We start from the raw sequence: 19,176 nt of genomic DNA on the forward strand, positions 1-19,176 counted from the left end.
TATTCATTTAACTTGTATTGCACTGTGTATGGGATTATTCATTTAACTCGTATTGCAATGTATATGGGATAGTCATTTAACTCATATTTTAGGCTGAATAAACTGAAAGTCAGCCTTCTTTCACAGTACAAATATGACTTTATTATTTCTTAAAATGAATAATGAATTTATCACACTGTGTAATGTTACATTTTTTAAAATTCAGATTTAAGCTTTTCTCCTAGAAATTAATGACAATACTTACTTAAAGAAATAACGAGTCAGTCCTAGTCTGTGGGTGGGTGGGTGAGTGTGTGATTTAGATTTTTAATGTAGCTTTAACAATTATTCAGTCATATTGATAAGATGTCTGCAGTGTGGCAGTTTATAGTAATGTCCAGCACTGGGGCATCATGCCACAGACATATAGTGCCATGTCGCACCCGTCAAACTTTTTCTGACACCAGGCCAACTAGTCATAACACTAACCTCTGTTATGCATATTTGATTTAATTAAATTGTTTGTTTGCTTGTAAGATTTAATTTTTTATTTTATTCCATTACATAATATTGTAATGTAATATTGTTGATTGGACTTGATTTCTTTAGAATTAAGTTCAGTTCTGTATGACCTGACATTTTTAATTTTCATTAGTAAACATCAAATAACAGAAACACTGTATCTAATTTCTGACCTTCATTCAGTGACAGTCTTAGTAAATAACTTCATAAAAAAAATTGTATTCTTTCTCAGAGTAAGAATTATTAAGTTAAGTCAAAGCCATATCTGAATTATGTGATATTTATCATGTACCACAATTTCATTTCTAGAAGGCTGACCCCCATCCAGGAATCTGTTTTTCATCTTGGCTAGACTTAATACTGATGAACTGAAAAAGAATTGTCAGTTGTGCCTTAACATCTGACACATCAAGGTGTTTTATACTGTGTCCAGGTTTGGACTAATTATTTAATTTTCTTCAAATTATTTTGAATTCAAGTGATTCTTTTCCCTGGAAATACTAGTGCTCTAAATTAATTCTTGGACAAGGACATTTATCAAAATATATACAGAATTAAAAACCTGGAATAATATTTTATGTGATTAAACAAGAGACTTGACACTGCAGCACCTTTGCAGGTTACAACAGACGTCATTGTCTTCCATTTTTTTTATTTAATTGGGATTCGAGTTCAGTTTCAGTCAGGTATTTTAATTACTAGGACTTCTATTTTTTAATTCTTGGATTTGATTCATAAAACTGAAAGTTCTTTTTTCTCATTTTTCACTCAATATTCTAGGGAATAAATTATGTTAAATTTTACAAAGCTTTTTGTCTTCACTTTTTCCTATTACTTTTTGTAAAAGCCTAAACCTGTAACACCTCTTAATGCTGAGCATCATCAAGCGAGGCAGCTGCTAATACCATTTTTATAAGTTTCTGGTATGACTCAGCCGGGTTTTGAATCAGCGACCTACTGCATCCAAGGTGGACGCTCTGACCACTTAGGCCACCAGAGAGGTCTAAGTATCTAAGTTTCCTGTTGTTAATGAACATGGCCTATGAACTTCATTCTACAGAGGAAAATAGAATGACATGTTTATATATCAAAAATAAATTTTGATGAAAAAGAAAGTAAAAGTTGTGCAGCAAATAGACTGAGTTTTATGATATATAGAAGAGCAAATTCTGAATAATTCTGCTTACATGATTTCCTTTCTTATGATTATTTTCTGATGGTTTCTTTCTATTCTTTTGTAATTATGTATATCTTCCTCTTTTCTGGACATTTTGCTTTCTTCTTTCTTGATTTTAACCTGTAAATACAAAGATATCAAAATATAAGACATGTGTAAAGAGATATTTATTATTAAGAGTATAAAATTACCATTTACACCCCAACTTTTAGAGATTGCTAAAGATAAATTAAAAGTTGATTTGAGTTTGTGAAACGTGTCTTCCATTGCTATAGTCAAACATGTAAAGGTAAAAGCAATTCTTTCATTGCTGCAGCCAAAGGCATAATAGTGCATAACACTGTCTTTCCTTGTTGCAGCCAAACACACATGAATGTACAACTCTTCCCCTGGCTGTAGCCAAACACAGACCATCTTCATTAATTTTGCATATAAAAATACCTACTAAATTTCATCAGTTTAAATCCTTTTTGTTTTACATAACTGTGCTAATGAGGTTCTTAAGATGGCTGGAATGACACTGAATGTACATTCTGAGTGGTCATGTTTGCAATGACAGAAAAGACTGAATCATATTTATCCAGTTTTTAGCATTACAGTAAAAGCCAATTTGATCAATCTCCATTTTGGAAGCCCATCTGACATGAAATACCAGATGTTTCAAGCAATATTCAACTGTATTTCATAATGTGCTGACGTCTAATGATCACATGACTTGAAAAACTACCTTTTGATGTGGTAGTGTGCTTTAATAAGATATAAATCACTGTATGCACTCAGACTGAGCAAAGGCCAGGGTACATGGTATGATGAAGAGTGTTCCACTTAGACGGAGCTAAGGGCACACAGTTCCACTCAGATAAAGCTAAGGCCAGGGCATACAATATGAAAAGCAGGGTTCCATTTAGACTGAGCTAAGGGCACACAGTTCCACTCAGATAAAGCTAAGGCCAGGGCATACAACATGAGAAGCAGGGTTCCATATAGTAATGGGTACATGGTATGAGTAGGATGGTTGCATTCAGAAAGAGTACAAGTACACAGTACAAGTAGGATAGGAGAGTTTCATTCAGACTGAGCTATGGGTATATAATATAAAGGTCCCACTCAAACTGAGCTAAGGTACATGGTACCAAGAGGGTCCCACTCAAACTGAGCTAAGGTACATAGTAAGAGTAGGGTCTCACTCAAACTGAGCTAAGGTACATGGTACCAAGAGGGTCCCATTCAAACTGAGCTAAGGTACATAGTACAAGTAGAGTACCACTCAAACTGAGCTAAGGTACATGGTACCAGGAGGGTCCCACTCAAACCGAGCTACGGTACATAATACAAGTACAGTCCCACTCAAAGTGAGCTAAGGTACATAGTACAAGTAGAGACCCACTCAAACTGAGCTAAGGTACATAGTATACATAGTACCAGGAGGGTCCCACTCAAACTGAGCTAAGGTACATAGTACAAGTAGAGTCCCACTCAAACTGAGCTAAGGTGCATAGTACCAGGAGGGTCCCACTCAAACTGAGCTAAGGTACATGGTACCAAGAGGGTCCCACTCAAACTGAGCTAAGGTACATAGTACAAGTAGAGTCCCACTCAAACTGAGCTAAGGTACATAGTACCAGGAGGGTCCCACTCAAACTGAGCTAAGGTACATGGTACCAAGAGGGTCCCACTCAAACTGAGCTAAGGTACATAGTACCAAAAGGGTCCCACTCAAACTGAGCTAAGGTACATAGTACAAGTAGAGTCCCACTCACACTGAGCTAAGGTACATAGTACCAGGAGGGTCCCACTCAAACTGAGCTAAGGTACATGGTACCAAGAAGGCCCCACTCAAACTGAGCTAAGGTACATGGTACCAAGAGAGTCCCACTCAAATTGAGCTAAGGTACATAGTACAAGTAGAGTCCCACTTAAACTGAGCTAAGGTACATAGTATGAGTAGGGTAACACTCAAACTGAGCTAAGGTACATAGTACAAGTAGAGTCCCACTCAAACTGAGCTAAGGTACATAGTATCAGGAGGGTCCCACTCAAACTGAGCTAAGGTACATAGTAAGAGTAGGGTCCCACTCAAACTGAGCTAAGGTTCATAGTAAGAGTAGGGTCCCACTCAAACTGAGCTAAGGTACATAGTAAGAGTAGGGTCCCACTCAAACTGAGCTAAGATACATAGTAAGAGTAAGGTTCCACTCAGATTGAACTAAGAGTAAACAGGATGAGTGGGTGAGTTCCAATCAGATTGAGCTAAGGGTACATGGTACGAGTATAGGTTTCCACTTAGACTAAGCTAAAAGTACAAATACAGGCAACAGTGGTACCATAACTGAGATTAGAAAGTAAAAAGTAGTCCAGTATCTGGGTAATAATATAATCGGCTGTCAAAGCAAATAAAAAACTAACATTTTCAGTGATACATCAGCAACGAAAAGATCAATATTTTGCCTAAGTACCCTGCAAATTATGTACCACAAAATTGAATGAAATTAAAAATGTTATAGCAAGCACATGGAAATCAAATGCACTGATTAAACCTTAAAGTGCTAAGGTAAGCACAGGTAATTCAAAGCAAATTACAAGAACTCACAAGTCATATGGCAAGCACAGGTAATTCAAAACACATTAGAACTTAAATGTCAAATGGTAGGCATGGGTAGTTCAAAATGCATTAAAGAACTTAAAAGTCACATGGCAAGCATGGGTAGTTCAAAATGCATTAAATGCATTGACTTTAAACCTGAATGTCAATTTTTGCAAGTGTATGTAAATGTGTCAAATGATTTCATATCATAATAAAGTAAAAGAAGCATATCTATTCAAGAAAAAGGGAGTAATTTCATCGACTTAGTGCCACCCTAAAATCAAGGCATATACTGATCTTAGATACAATGTGCTATTCGTCAAACTCTTTGGGGAATTAAAAGTTGGGATGCAAGATTCATTCCCAATTACACTTCCACACAACCCACTTACCGTTAAAATAAATTAATGAAGTTTCTAGCAAGTGAAATACATTGTTTAGTATTAAACATCATGACAAATACAGTTGACAAAAGTGATTTTACCATCAAAGAAAAATATTCCAGTAAATAATTAAGTCAGTTGTCACCCAAAGGCCTATACTGCGATTTTTGTGCTCAATTCTTCTAATAATTAAAGCTAGATGAACAAATTTTATTGTCATAAATGTAGTGCAAAACAAGATTTTATACTGGCACTGTATCTAGTACCCACTAGACATTACAGGAAGCCTTTTAGTGACATCCCCCCATGGATAATGACCATCATACAGAAGAAGCAATAACAAGATTTTCAAGATGGTCAGTAACGGTTTTCCAAGCAGCACCAAATTCATTTAGGAGGAGCTAAAGCATGGGATGAATGTGTTTGTGTGAAGTTTCAAGGACATCCTCCAGATGGAGTAACAACAACAAACTTGTGCTAATGGACAGATGGACAACGCCAGATATCAAACAGACCATCTGATAAGCTCTCCTGGCCAATGACCAATAGAGTTAAAATCATTGGTAATCTTGAAATCAGTATTCTGACAGGGGCCAATTTATAAAACTATCCCCTGCTATTGTAAACATTTTACTCAGTATAGTTTCTTTAGAAGTGTTTTTACATATCACATTTGAGACAATGTTTAGTAAAATGGTATTGAGGAAATTACACAAATGAAATTAGTTGTTATACTTTCATAAAAATGACTACTTAGCAGCAAGAAATGGCACTTGTGCATACTGTGTGTTATGACTGCATTTGTTCAAAGATTTAAAATACTGTGTAACATCAGAAGCATCATAACATTAGCAAATTTCATTAAAAAGCTCCTTGAATGCCACAAATACTTTCTTAATTACAAGTTGTGGGGCAATCTAACATACTATGTAAGTCAACCACTGATATAACTTCTCCATTCTGTAGCCAATTATTTATGGGCAAGGGTCATCTAAAGTGTACTAACTTTATAAAAATCCACCACACACTTAAGTAAATAATGCACTTTTGAAGACATTTCAACTTACAAAAAATAACAGTGCCTAGCCTTTCGTGATGATTCTAGTGATGCTGACAGCAGGAGCAAAGCATTGGGGGGGGGGGATAATCATCACAGTCCTGCTAATAGCAGGAAATCAAAGTGCAGTCACCAAACATTACACCATGTTGGATCATGTGATACGTTGTGTGGGATCCAGCTAAGTGTCCAGTGATATATCAAATAAACCCAATGACAAATGGTCAATAAAACTGACATACATATTCCATACCATTTAAAAGAATTTCTTCTAAGCCTCCACTTATCTCACATTTGTATTTAGTAATTGTAAGAGACTACAAAATGATAGCACATGAGAATGAAACGTACATGACAAATATTAATAAGTAGAAAATCCAGTTCAAGTACATTTCAACTGCTCGACTTCTAATCATGCAGTGTATTTCAACTGACTGACTTGTAATAAGTACCCACCACAAATCACAGCTCTTGCTAAGTCAAGTCTGTCCTTCAATCGCAGGATGAATGCCTGGATATGGTTGACCTGGTGCTTCTACCAATACGACATCCAATTAGCTAATATTCTATCATGCAAATCAAGACCTGCAAAAAACAAAGCAAGTGATGCTGATGAACTTTCACTGCTTAGTAAAATATTGAGAAGATGACAATGTCAGAAGAATATATATCTAAGAGAGAGAGAAAGAGAGAGATTAGTGTTCTAAACCCATGAACATAAAATTGCTTTTCCTGTTCATCAAATACATTACAGACTGGGCCTTTATTTTCAATTGGAAAAGACAGAAAAGGAGGAGCAACTCTGATTCTGGCTACTGGTATATCCGCTGGAAAGAAGGATATATTCTTCAACAATTTGCACTCTATGATAAGAATACAGAGCAGAGCTCTAAAAAGCTTTCACACAAAGCAAACTGGTGTACAAACAGAAAAAGAAACGCAATTGAACTAAATGCATATTCATTTTACATGACTGCCAATCTGTCAATGAGCAATGTATGAATAAAACAGTTTAATATTTACCTCAGAGGATACATTTGGTTTATCTATGACTTATGACACAATCTCCATTTATATTGCACATTTTCCTTGGATTATGACCCGAGAGCTTTCAACAGATGAAGGTAAAAAGTAAGTTGGTGTTCTATAACTTCAATTATTTTCCCTGAAACCATGGTTTGCAAGAAGCCATATCCATCAATGTTTCTAAGACAGTTCCACAGGCTGCATTCACCCATCATAAGTATGAATTTACAATTAGTCTGAAGGGAACTGGCTCCTGCGGAGTGAAATTACTCATAAGAATGAGAGATATAATATTATGTAATGTTTTTGTGTGTTGTTTACTGACATTATAAACTGTCATTAAGATCAGTTCGAGGCTCTACACCTATATAAAAATCATCAAAATTTATCTTAAAAACTATGATTTTCTCATAAGCAGCAAGTTAAGCCAAAACATGCTAGTATACCCTGATGCAAAAACGTCTAACTTGCAGGTGCAATAAGAGTCCAAGCTCTTTTTCTTTAAGCCCTTCATACAATGGGGGGGGGGGAATAAAGACATTAGGAGGTAGTATGGTGAGGATAATGCATAATAATTACCTATATACATACAAATACAGACAAAATAATAACAGGTATTTACTGTAAAGTACTGTTGTGTTCGCCCACACTGAAATGCTCCATTATCCAGGAATATGGGTGCAAATAAATAAAACATTTAAAAAGGAAATGTCTCCAATACTTTATTTTCAAATTAAAAATCTTGTTTTCTCCAATACACATATTGGACTTCAATATATAATCCTTAGGTATCTCGATATTCTTTTTTTTTAAAAGAAGATAAACGAATCAACTGTCACTACCAAGACAAATCCTGGTAGCAGTGAAAATATTAAAGTTGAAAATCCCAACTGATCAATTCGTATTGCTAGGATTTTCTTCCATTATAAAATCTTTAGTTCTGCACCAATTATTCATCTGCTTTTCTGTTCTCTCTCTCTTATGGGCACAGGAGTCTGTACATCTATCACTTCTACCTTATCATCAAATACGGAGGACAAGGCAATATTCATAGGAGGATCCTGTACATGACGGTCAAAAGGTTCCTGAAAATAAATATTACAAGTCAATAAAATCAGAGTCTAAAAATATTAGAATGACATGTTCGTAGCAGCTTTTCCTAACCACTCATGAAAACATTTGGTCATTTGAAGGATTAGGTTGTTGTTATTATGAATATTAAATATCTAAAGAACAGCGAAGGGAATGGAGTATGGTTGGTTCTTGTCATATATGATCGTTAGTGATAAACCTCAACCACATTTTTCTGCTGGTACATTTTGGTACAGATGGACGTTCTAGCTGCCATAACTGGATCTGTCTGTGATGCATATGTGTGACTGCCAAACAACGATTCTGAATAGATACAATACAGTATGTTACATGACCTTCATCACAACTACTTGTAACGTCTACACACTTGCTGCTGATATTTTCTCAAGTAGATCTGTGTATACACACTTGCTGATGATTTAATCTACTGCATATAAATGCTACCAAAAAATCAATAACTGTGTAAATGAACATAACACGACTGTCTGAAACATAAGAACTATTCCGACTAAATATTTCCAGACATCTTCATCTGATAATCCTCTTCTTAAAGTACAGATTATTTTCACACCCAGTGTGACATCTCTAGGAAGGTCAAAGTTGACAAGAATTGGTTGGGCAGCACCTTATACAACATTACATACCAAGCTGATTTACTGAACAATGCTGATGAAAATTCTTTAAACTATATTACTGAAAAACATGCTTGCTGAAATAGCCCTGAAGACAATGATTTTATTTTAAAAACATATTGTTCTGAGTTTGTAAGCAACTGCACAGCTTCTTCATCATTGTAGATCCAACAAAAATGTCCTGGCAGTAAATTTAGATAGATCTGCTTTTTGATGATATACATGAACATATATATAGCAGTATGAAACAAAATCATTACTAGCCAAATGGTGTTTTGCTTAAAAAGTCAGAGATATTGAACAAAGACATGTCTTACAGAGTGCATCGAAATGGCATATTAAGGTGTAAAATATGTACAGCAAGAAAAACAGTCACAAGCTGGGCAAGGCAAATATTCATTGGCCTGTATATAAACAGATGTCAGCAGGGAACTTGAAAAATCAATCTGATTAGACTGCATTGTTTTGGTTATTGTATATCAAGTGCACCTTAAAAAAATTTAGTTAAATGTTGCAGCCTTGAAAGACTGGACCAAATAGTGCAGAAAACAGTCTAGAACCAAAAAGCTGGAGGTATTGGAAGCAGGGACTCAAACTACTGAGAACTTCATGGTAAATTTAGTACCAGCATGCTGTTCATATTGTGATTTTCAAGCAGTTTTCAAAGACTTCCAAAAGTATTACCAGAGTATTTCTTCTTACTAAAACTTAAAACTCTTCTATATGTTACTTTGTTGACCACTGCATAAATAGGTACAAAGAGATTAATGTTCTTTTGACCCCCCCAAAAATTGCCATGAAATCAAGATATGGTTATTTCTTTACTGCTTATCGTACAAACTGTACAAGATAATTCTGAGCAATAACAAAATGATCCAGTTATCCACTTTGGCAGGAATATTATACATAAAATTCGCACCATTTTCAATTATGACCAAACATACATGATTAGAAATCTTTTGGTGAAAATGTTAAACGCCATGCAAATATGACTATTCATTTGATGAAAGTAACAATCTAAGTAAGATGGTTGCTATGGTAACAATGTAAAGATTTATAAGACGGTTGCTTTGGTAACAATGTAAAGACTTTTATGATGGTTGCTATGGTGGCATATTGGACGTCTGACAAGCACATTTTTGTTTAGGACCAAATTAACATGATAAGAAGTTTTTTTTTTTAAACTGTTGACATGAGCATATAACTAGGTGAAAAAGCAATAACAAGATTTTTCAAATGGCTACAATGACAAACTGTACATCAGATCAGCACCATTTTATTTTAGATCCAACTAGAAATCCCAAGTTTTCTGTTGAGTTCAATTTGACTTTCTGTCCAGAAGGCACAGAAATAAGATTTTCAAAATAGTAGAATTGACAGTGATACTGGATGTCACATTGTCACCATTTCATCTGGGATTCTTTTCAACAATTTGGTCAATTTCTACTGACTGGTTTTGGAGTAGTTTATATTTTTAGCAACAGTGATTATATTTGATGACAGATGTGAATCAGTTGTGAAAGCTAAAAGTTCTTTATAACAAGATGCTTTCTACCAAGTTCAGTCAAACTCTATTCAGTAGTTTTGGTGAAGAAGTCTTCAATGATGACCATAACATGTAAAAACTTTCCTGGGGATCCAATGAAATCACTGAGTTGCATTTTGAAGACTGCCATACAATGCACCGAGTGTAAAAAAGGGCAATAACTCTTATAAAAACTCTGGGAAGACAGTTATTTGAAGATATGCATACTTATTCAGCTGATGACAATAATACCTACCAAGCTCATGGCAATCCATCACAACTTCAGAACAAGCTGCACTAACATTACTGTGTTATGCGCTAAATTATTGTGTCCTACACTGCATTAAGCTACCAGACAAAATGGGCAATAACTCTAACGAAAACTGCATGAGCTAAGTGAATTCTTGATATGCCCATCTTAAGGAAGCAACCATAATATTCATAATATTTACCAAGTTTCAAGATATTCTGTTAAAAGCTGGCCTTTAGTCACACTGAGATGGTCTCATACACTGCAATAAGCTCCAAGACAAAAACAGAAAAGACAAAACAGAAACAACTCCAACAAAAATTGAAGGAACAGGGATTTTTTCTGTATGTGCATTGTCATGTGATGGCCATAGTATTACATTTATGACAATCCACCAATAACTGTGGGACTTGTTGTGGCTAACAAGATTGTGTGCCAGAGGGATGTCCCCAATAACTACCATATACCTTGTTTATCAAATACTTTAATTCTTATAAACACTGATTAGCTTATTTTTTTTTGCTATTTCTTATTCTTCTTCTCCTTTTTCTTTTTCTTATCCTGGTATTCTTCTTTTGTTCTTAATCTTGTTTATTTAGTTCTTAATCTTGTTTACTTATTTCTTATTCTTGTTTATTTAGTTCTTAATCTTGTTTATTTAGTTCTTAATCTTGTTTAACATGTTCTTACCTAAAAGCAGAACTTTCAATACAACTGTCAGGTTGCAGGTCATTTATGTTCTGAGCATATCTTCAGTAATGACATTTGCTCTTGCTGGCAACTGTGCATGCATTTCCAAAGACCATCAGTTGACAGTGGAGGCTGCTGGAGCATTTGCTCCAGAATCTGACAATATGTGCTTCCTCTGCCCAAGACCATCAGTCAACAGCGGTGTTGCTGTATTATTCATGACTGATAATGGGTTGATATTCGACATCTCCTGTACCATCTCAGTCTCGTCCTGGGCAGTCTCACCTGAAAAATGTACAGAAAAGCAGAACTAAATGAAAATGTTTTGTTTTAGTGTGGAAATCGTTTGAAAATACATACTACATGTAATCAAGTTACCAAAGGTACTAATCAAAGCAGAAAAGAAAGTATCACAAACAATCTTTATCTACATTACTCTAAGCCTTATAAAATAAACAAGAGACACAGACACAACTGAGAATTGAATTTTGTATTTAAATAAAACAATTTCCTTCCCGATATTTTAAGGCAAACATAAGACATTCCTATTTCATACGAATGAAGTTATTAACTTCAAACTGTTTCATCAAACTTGTTTTCATTTCATCAAGGTTATATATTAAGCCCAACTTTAATTTTATGTACCTTCTGTAGTTTTGGTCTGCCAGCCTGATGGTAAGAGCTTGGAAGGCTTAACAACAAATCCCTGGTGCCATCTTAAATGTGCCTTCATATTCATAGTGCCTGCAGATCACGGCTATTTAATTTGATATAGCTGAAATCTACCATCTTCCTACTGATCCATGTGAAGTGCAATAAATAGCAGCTGACATGCGACTGCAGGCTTGCAGCCAAGAATCTTTCCTGCGACTTGAGAGTCAAAACCAATTTTCATTGAAATAAATAAGCAATAACATGTGAATGGTAGAGTTTTGTTAACTTAATATTGAAGAGAAAAACAATTAAGCAAACAAGAGTTAAACAAAAACAAAGATGTGCAGAGCTATACAGATGATTTTGTTTACTACCTGTCAAGCATGACTGAATGATTCATATGGAAAACAGATAATTTAAAATGTGACAAGAAATATTTTTTAATATGCAAAGTTCTAGAAAATACCTTCTTCAAACACGTGGAATTCTAAGTAAAAGCAATAGACCCTTAAAATTACTGATCCTTATTGGCTGAAAAGAATTTCATGGAATGCAAGATAGGATCATTTCTTTGTTTTAACTACCGAGTGTTGAAACAATCTATGATATTCTAAATCCATAAAAAAAATTTCAAAATGGCCACTGTGACAATACACCCAGATCATTATAGCTATCTCTTCTGGATGAACATCAATAACAAGCTTTTCAATATGGCTCTCATAACTGCTATATTGCTTGTAAGACTGGCACAAATTTCATTTAGAATCAGCTTGATATCATAAGTAAAGCCACGTGAATAAGGCCTTTCATTCAGGAGTAGCAACAAGAATCCAGCTGACCACCATGGTGGGACTGATACTCTAATGGGTGAAAAAATTTCCAGGAATTCAAGAAAAAACCATTTCTTCCTATTAACTGCTGAGTTTGCAAACCATCTGATATTCTTTACCAATAGCATGATTTTCAGATTTGATGCTGTAGTGGATATATTGAATGTCAGATTGGCACCATTTTTATTTAGGACCACGCAGACATCATTACAAGTCTTTTGGTGAAATCCATTCAAGAGTATTGCTGGCAATATTTTCAAGGCAGCTGATGTGGCAGCCATCATTGATATACGACTGGCACAATTTTAATTTAGGACGAACAAGGTATCATAAGAAATCTAATAATCATAACCCCATGTTGATATAGCCATCGATTTCTCTGGAGTACAGGTATTTTCCAGCTGGCCACCATGGTAGCCATGTGAGGCTCAGTTTGCATCATTTTCATTTTGGGCAACTTAGACACTAAGAAATCTTCAACGAAAATCCCATTTAAAATGGCTTTCCACTGATGTAGTTGTAACAAAAGATTTTCAAGATGGCCAGAATGATGGCTACACTGGACGTAGATTAGCATCATATTAATTTAGGACCAAGACATTACAAGTCTTTTGGTGAATTAGACATAAGAAGTCTTTTGATCAAAACCACATGTTGGTATGAAGATTCATTCTTCTGAAGTTGCAATAACAAGATTTTCAAGATGGCCACTGTGATGACCATACTGGATATCCTAGCAGCACCATTTGCATATAGGTACAACTAAACCATGGAATATATGTGGGTAAAGTTGTGCTAATAAACAAACAGAACATCCCATAATCTCTTCTGATCTATGACCAGTGGGGCTAAATTGTAAAACTTGTCAAGCTTCTAACTGGTTGACATGAATTTGAAATGTATTCTCTGCTATTTTCTTCTTATGACAGTCATCTATAATAGTAGCAGGACATTCCAGTACCTTGTGAGCCAAGGCAGTGATAAATGTACAAGGGATGAAGACTATGTGGGGATAATTACAAGAATTATGAAATAAACACAAGCTAGAACAGTTGTAATTTATACCATCCCTTAACTTTAAAGATCCACAGGAAATAAATAAACAAGGCTTTGGTGAAACACTATATCTCACTTCATTTGGCCTCAGCCTACTAATTGTCTCTTGGTTCCTATATTCCCTTTATCGTGTCATGTATGAAAGTAGTCCCCAAACCATTCCCAGTAGAGTGGGACTCACCTTAAAACATCTCACCCTCATGATAATGTGGTAGTGGGGGTCCATTACTGTTGACAGCATTATATACCGAACTGCGATATCTATGAAACAGTGATATACTGCGCATAGCGTAATATATGAAACTGTGGTATAGTGGACACTGTCAATGTTTTAAAAATATATATATTTTAAAAAGGAAAAGAAGATATTATAACAAATTTATTTAATTTTAGGCTTCACATTGTAACATTGCTGCACATTTGACACTCAACTGCACATGGCTTTATAAAATACAGATGATATATTTGTTACAAATTAGCGACAAGATTAGAGACTGGGCATACATCATTAGCACACTAAAATGACTTTGATAGGGATACTTCTAAAGGCTTTCTTGTGTATAACTTTTAATGGGCATTTACTTGTTTGGTTTTCTTTTCAGCATCCACTGAATTAATTAGATGATTTTTTTAAAAATCAAAGACACTTAATACCCATATGTATTTCATTAAAGACTTACATGGGAGTACATGTACTTCAAAGGGGCCATGGTAATTATTTTTTGATCTTTTAATTTATACTGCTTTCAAATGTGTCTTTTTTTAGGGTTCTTCCCTCAAAAAATGTGTGTGGAACATAGGTCTATACATGTATAACAATAAAACAAACTAAATGCATGCATATTATTTCTCACTTAGTTCTTCTACGCAAGTACTATGTTTGTAAGTACTTACTGCTTGTGTGATTTGTCGATAGCACATAACTTATTTCTTTAATAATTTTATACTCTGAGTGCTACTGTGTGACAATGAAATGAAATATGAACAATGAAATATTTGTGCATTCTGTGCTGTAACGAGGTGACGAATTGGCAACAGGCCATGACCGGTGCTGTTGATGGCAACACATGACATGTAGCACAGGTGAGAATAACACATAATTCAAACAAAAATAAGTTTAATTTTGTGCTAGATATGGAAAAATGAGGGATTACTTAAAAACTGAGACAAAGAAGTACCTAATGTAATATAAATTTACAAGGTAGTGGAAAAATTCTAACTTCTAAACAAGTCTACATTCTCATCCACTGCTTTTTATAAGTATGTGTCCATCTATTTCATTTGAACACTCCATTCTTCATTATTAACACAACAGAGAGAGAACCTGATGAGGACACTGTGTAACATACAGAAGTACTATTATTATGCTAGAATTGTAAAATCAACATCCTTTAATCAGGTACCAAATATATTTTGGGGCCATCTGTACTATTATAGATAAAATAATCTTAATATTTGTTTTCATGGATTTCTTTGAAAATGTATCAGGAGGGTCAGTTGACATTCATCTGTGGTCCATGCTTTTGCCCCATCCATGAAGAAAAGAGCCAGCCAGCAGTTGACAATGACTAACCATCAATGCTTGAGATAAATTTAAAGTAGTTGTTGTTGTTGTTGTAGGGTTCAATGCCATTTTTCAGAACAAGATAGGCTATACATGGCGGCCAGTACATGTATAACTGGTGGAGGAAGAACCCTGGGAAGAACCACCAACCCATGAGAAGCTACTGGCAGGCTTTCTCATGTACCCACATTAAGACAGCCTGAGACTAGAACCCACGCAGACAGAGGTGAGATGGCAGTGATCCAAAACAGTGAGTGCTAAAGACCACTTGAACACTCAGGGCCCCAAGCTTCAAGTTAAAAAGAAGTCTAGGCCTAATATGTTGTAATATGATAACATTATTAACTTCATTCACTCTCATCTGCTTATTTTCTCTTGGGCTTACCCTCCATTTTTTAATATACATGTTGGACATGTATATAATAGATAAGCTGGTTTATGTCAATGTAGTCATACATTGCTATTGTTGCTGTTGTTGTTGTTGTAGGGTTAAACGCCATTTTTCAGCACAAGATAGGCTATACATGGCAGCCAGTATAACTGGTGGAGGAAGAACCCTGGAAAACCCTGGGAAGAAAAACCGACCATAAGAAGCTATTGGCAGGCTTTCTCATGTACTCATGTTAGCCAAGCTTAAGACCTGAACCCACACAGACAGGTGAGATGGCAGTGGTCTGGAATGGTGAGCACTCTAGACCACTCAGCCACTCTGGACCCAATCATATGATGTAAAACATCAAATATCTTTTAAACCGAAGCACCATGTTTGTAAGATTACGTTGCTTATGTCGCAGTATCTTGGAAACCCATCACATTTTTTAAATTTCCTCATTTGTAAACCAATATGTGCATGTATACATTAAGTGCCAATTGTTTAATTTTCAGGCTCCAGTCGCTAATGTCAAGAGCCAATAAAATAAGACACCATCCTGCAAACACCACAGACACACAGGGCCCATTTTGTGGTCACCTCAAGACTCCAGAAATGATATGACTGTCTACTAAACATGCACGTTTGTGTTGTCTTTCACATGTATGAGCTCTTTCTATGTGGTTAAACACAAAATTACTTACATATCTTGAAACAAAGTATTACACACAATAAATAGTCATGAATTTCGATAATACCTTTCATCTTTCATAACATAAACCAGATCCAAACAAGATAAATACAGAAATAATTTGATACTAAATATTTATTTTACAGAATGTGTATTCCTAACAATCTCTGGATTCAATGGAGATTAATCCCACAAAAGTGGCAGAATTTCTGAACCCTGTGGAACGTTTTTGTGTTTATGTCATTGAGGACAAGCAAATGTATCTGTAGCTATACATGTAGTTTTTAAAGATAATATATTGTGTGTTAGATCTTTAAAATGCTGGCAAATTATTCTCAAGAAATTGTACTTAATTCTACAGCAATGGGTAAACCCACTTGGAGATGCAAACAGATGGAATCTTGAAAACAGATTCAATTCTCTGATTTGTCAAAGAGCTCCATCTCACCCAAAAATGTGAAGTATAATTAAAAATAAGTTATCCTTAATTATAAGCTATCAATCAAACAAAGCATTTTCATGAGTGCAGTTTAGCAACTTATGTTTGCTTTCTTGTCAAAGAAAATATTCTCATACATGAAAGAATATCAAGGTAGTTTAAATTTGTCCAATTTTTCTTCTAAACTCTATCCTAATATTCCTATTTTATAGCCTAGTTAAAAATGTGAATGAAACAGTGTTATTAAATGAGCACATGGTCATTGGTAGTCACAAATTATTGCACTACTGATAATTGTTCTCATTTTGAAAAACAAAAAAATGCTAGAAAGGAAAAGGTGACCTCATTTTATATCATATATTACATGCATTATATATCCTATAATATCCTAATTTCATATCTAGAATCTGGAACTATACAGTAATATATATAAATTATATAAAAATCTTCCAAAAATATTTTGTCCAACATATATATATATATATATATATATATGCAAAGTATCTACATTTTTATAAAATATACTTTTTACAAATACTGTCACAGTTGTTAAGTTGGGCCAAATTGTTTTTCAAGTTGGGCCAAATTGTCATTGAAGTTGGGCTGAGTGGTATTATTTTTGGTCCAAGTTGGGCTAAACTGCCCTGGGCCAAATTGTCCATTAACTGTTTTATTTGGGCTAATATTTGTTTGAAAAAAATGTATTACAGATGCACATAAAAATACAGGAACATCATAAACGAATGATTTATATACCATGGCCTAATTGTCACATCCCAATCTTATGTCACATGGCATTTATTTCAGGGGCACATACTGTGGACATACATCATGAAATAAACAAATTCTGAAATGCTTGATAAAACTGAAGCCAGCAAAGAATTTTCAGTTTTTAAATATTTTTAAACTACAAATAAATTAAACATTATTTTAATTTTCTATTGCTATTTTAATAGTTTCACGCAAGATTATAATAAAAGCGTTATAATTTACATTAGGAGGACAAACTATGGTATGTTGAGGATAATACTGTACATGTATAAGTTCAACTGCAAGCAATGATACGTGTATGAGGGGAGCAAGACATTTTGATCCCAATAAAATTCATAAGACATTTCAACCTCAAGACATTACAATCCCAGCCTGGGATCAATTTGACCCCAATTCAAGCATTTTTAGAACAATTAGCACATTGCTAATCCTAATTCCCACTAATTCCATGATTATTCACTGATGTCTGCAATCAAAGAAATTACCAACATACTGCCGGTAAAAAAATGCCAACAGTTAATTATAATTAAAGTCACTTTTGTGTGTAAAATTTGAACGGCTGACCCAGTGGTCTTCCTTGTATTTGACTGATCTTGTTTATAGAACAAAAACGTCACTGAAAGTGTTACATTAGTATATGACTATGCATAAACACAATAAATTAAGCTGAGGTCGAATTGTCTTGGGGCTGAATTGTCATTGGGGTCGAAATGACCGGGCTGAATAGTCTTTTGGGGTTGAATTGTCTCAAGGTTGAAAAGTCCGTGAGCCCTATACGAGCCCCTGTGACTTGTTTCAATAACGAGAATTTCGTACGTTCTGTCATCAGTTTTCCTAAAATCTGTACACAAATTTATGGCAACCAGGCCTACAGGGCTTGCGTATGTCCAAAGTTGTTGGTTTTTTTTTTCTCTCGTAAGATTGTTCATGGAGAGAGGAACGGTTATCATTTGCATTACAGACCAGACCAGAAAACACAGAAACAACATGGCTGCTGTTTCAGTTTGGTAAAATCCACAATGTCATATGAAGTACTACTGTCATCTTTGACTCTGATAATCAATGATTTAAAATACTTCACCATAATACGTGAATAAATATCATTTCTCAACGCATAAATTACAACATACTGTAACGACAATCCACTCAAATGACTACATTTCTGAAATAAACCGAATTCGAAACCACAGAAGGAAACTGTGCCGTGGTCAGACACATAATTTATCAAAATAATTTTCCATAACAGTCCAAGTTAATAAACAAAGACAATTCAAAATTACTCTCACAAATATTACTTTTAAATGACCGACGAACATATTCAACCAAAAGTGATCTGAAAAATCACTGTTCAAGACTCTCAGACACCACTGACATCATGTTGGAAAAACCCTGAGATATCAATCGGAACACTCGGACCTATCCGGGCCTCACTAAACACCTCAAGACACCCCAATACACACCAGGCCACCCTAAGACTCTCCAAGAACACATAAAGGCTTAATAAAATACCTTCTTTAAATTTCAACAACAACACAAACAAAGAAAGAAACAAAAAGTGTGAATATTTAGCGATTGTTTATGTAACGGTAAAAGTAGCGAGGTGAAGGAGTTGCCAAGGGAAATAACTCCCATTTAAACGAAGTGTTCAGGTGCAGTAACGTGAATATTTATCAACATTTATAAATAAGTAACAATACCACATGGGAGCAAGACATTTCCACCCCAAGAAAATTCCCATCACATTTTGACCACAAGACACTTCAACTCCAGTCAAGGGACAATTCGCCCCCAATTTATGCATATTTAAAATAATAATTAGCACTAATATTAATTCCACTAATCACGCCATTATTCATTGACGTCTGCAATTAAAAAGATACCAAC

General features: G+C 34.9%; 1 protein-coding gene across 3 annotated transcripts in view; it reads right to left on the minus strand.

Annotated features, from left to right (window-relative positions):
• The window catches only part of LOC149776751 (uncharacterized), a 36,089-nt gene extending 17,400 nt beyond the window's left edge, over positions 1-18,689 (minus strand). Inside the window, exons 1-3 of one of the 3 annotated variants that reach the window (XM_089941425.1) lie at positions 18,588-18,681; positions 6,159-6,287; positions 1,689-1,798 (exon numbers count right to left, since the gene is read on the minus strand). In XM_089941425.1, coding sequence (XP_089797551.1) covers positions 1,689-1,771 — 83 coding nt within the window. In that variant the 5' untranslated portion in view covers positions 1,772-1,798; positions 6,159-6,287; positions 18,588-18,681. Of the gene's footprint in view, positions 1-1,688; positions 1,799-6,158; positions 6,288-7,433; positions 7,814-10,917; positions 11,203-18,587 lie in introns of those variants that run through there. The other 2 variants (XR_016416114.1, XM_089941424.1) reach the window with 2 other exon arrangements.
• Positions 18,690-19,176: the final 487 nt, after the last annotated feature.

This window comes from Sinohyriopsis cumingii, chromosome 18, assembly GCF_028554795.1.
Source record: "Sinohyriopsis cumingii isolate HCF-2022 chromosome 18, ASM2855479v2, whole genome shotgun sequence".
Taxonomy (NCBI): Eukaryota; Metazoa; Mollusca; class Bivalvia; order Unionida; family Unionidae; genus Sinohyriopsis; species Sinohyriopsis cumingii.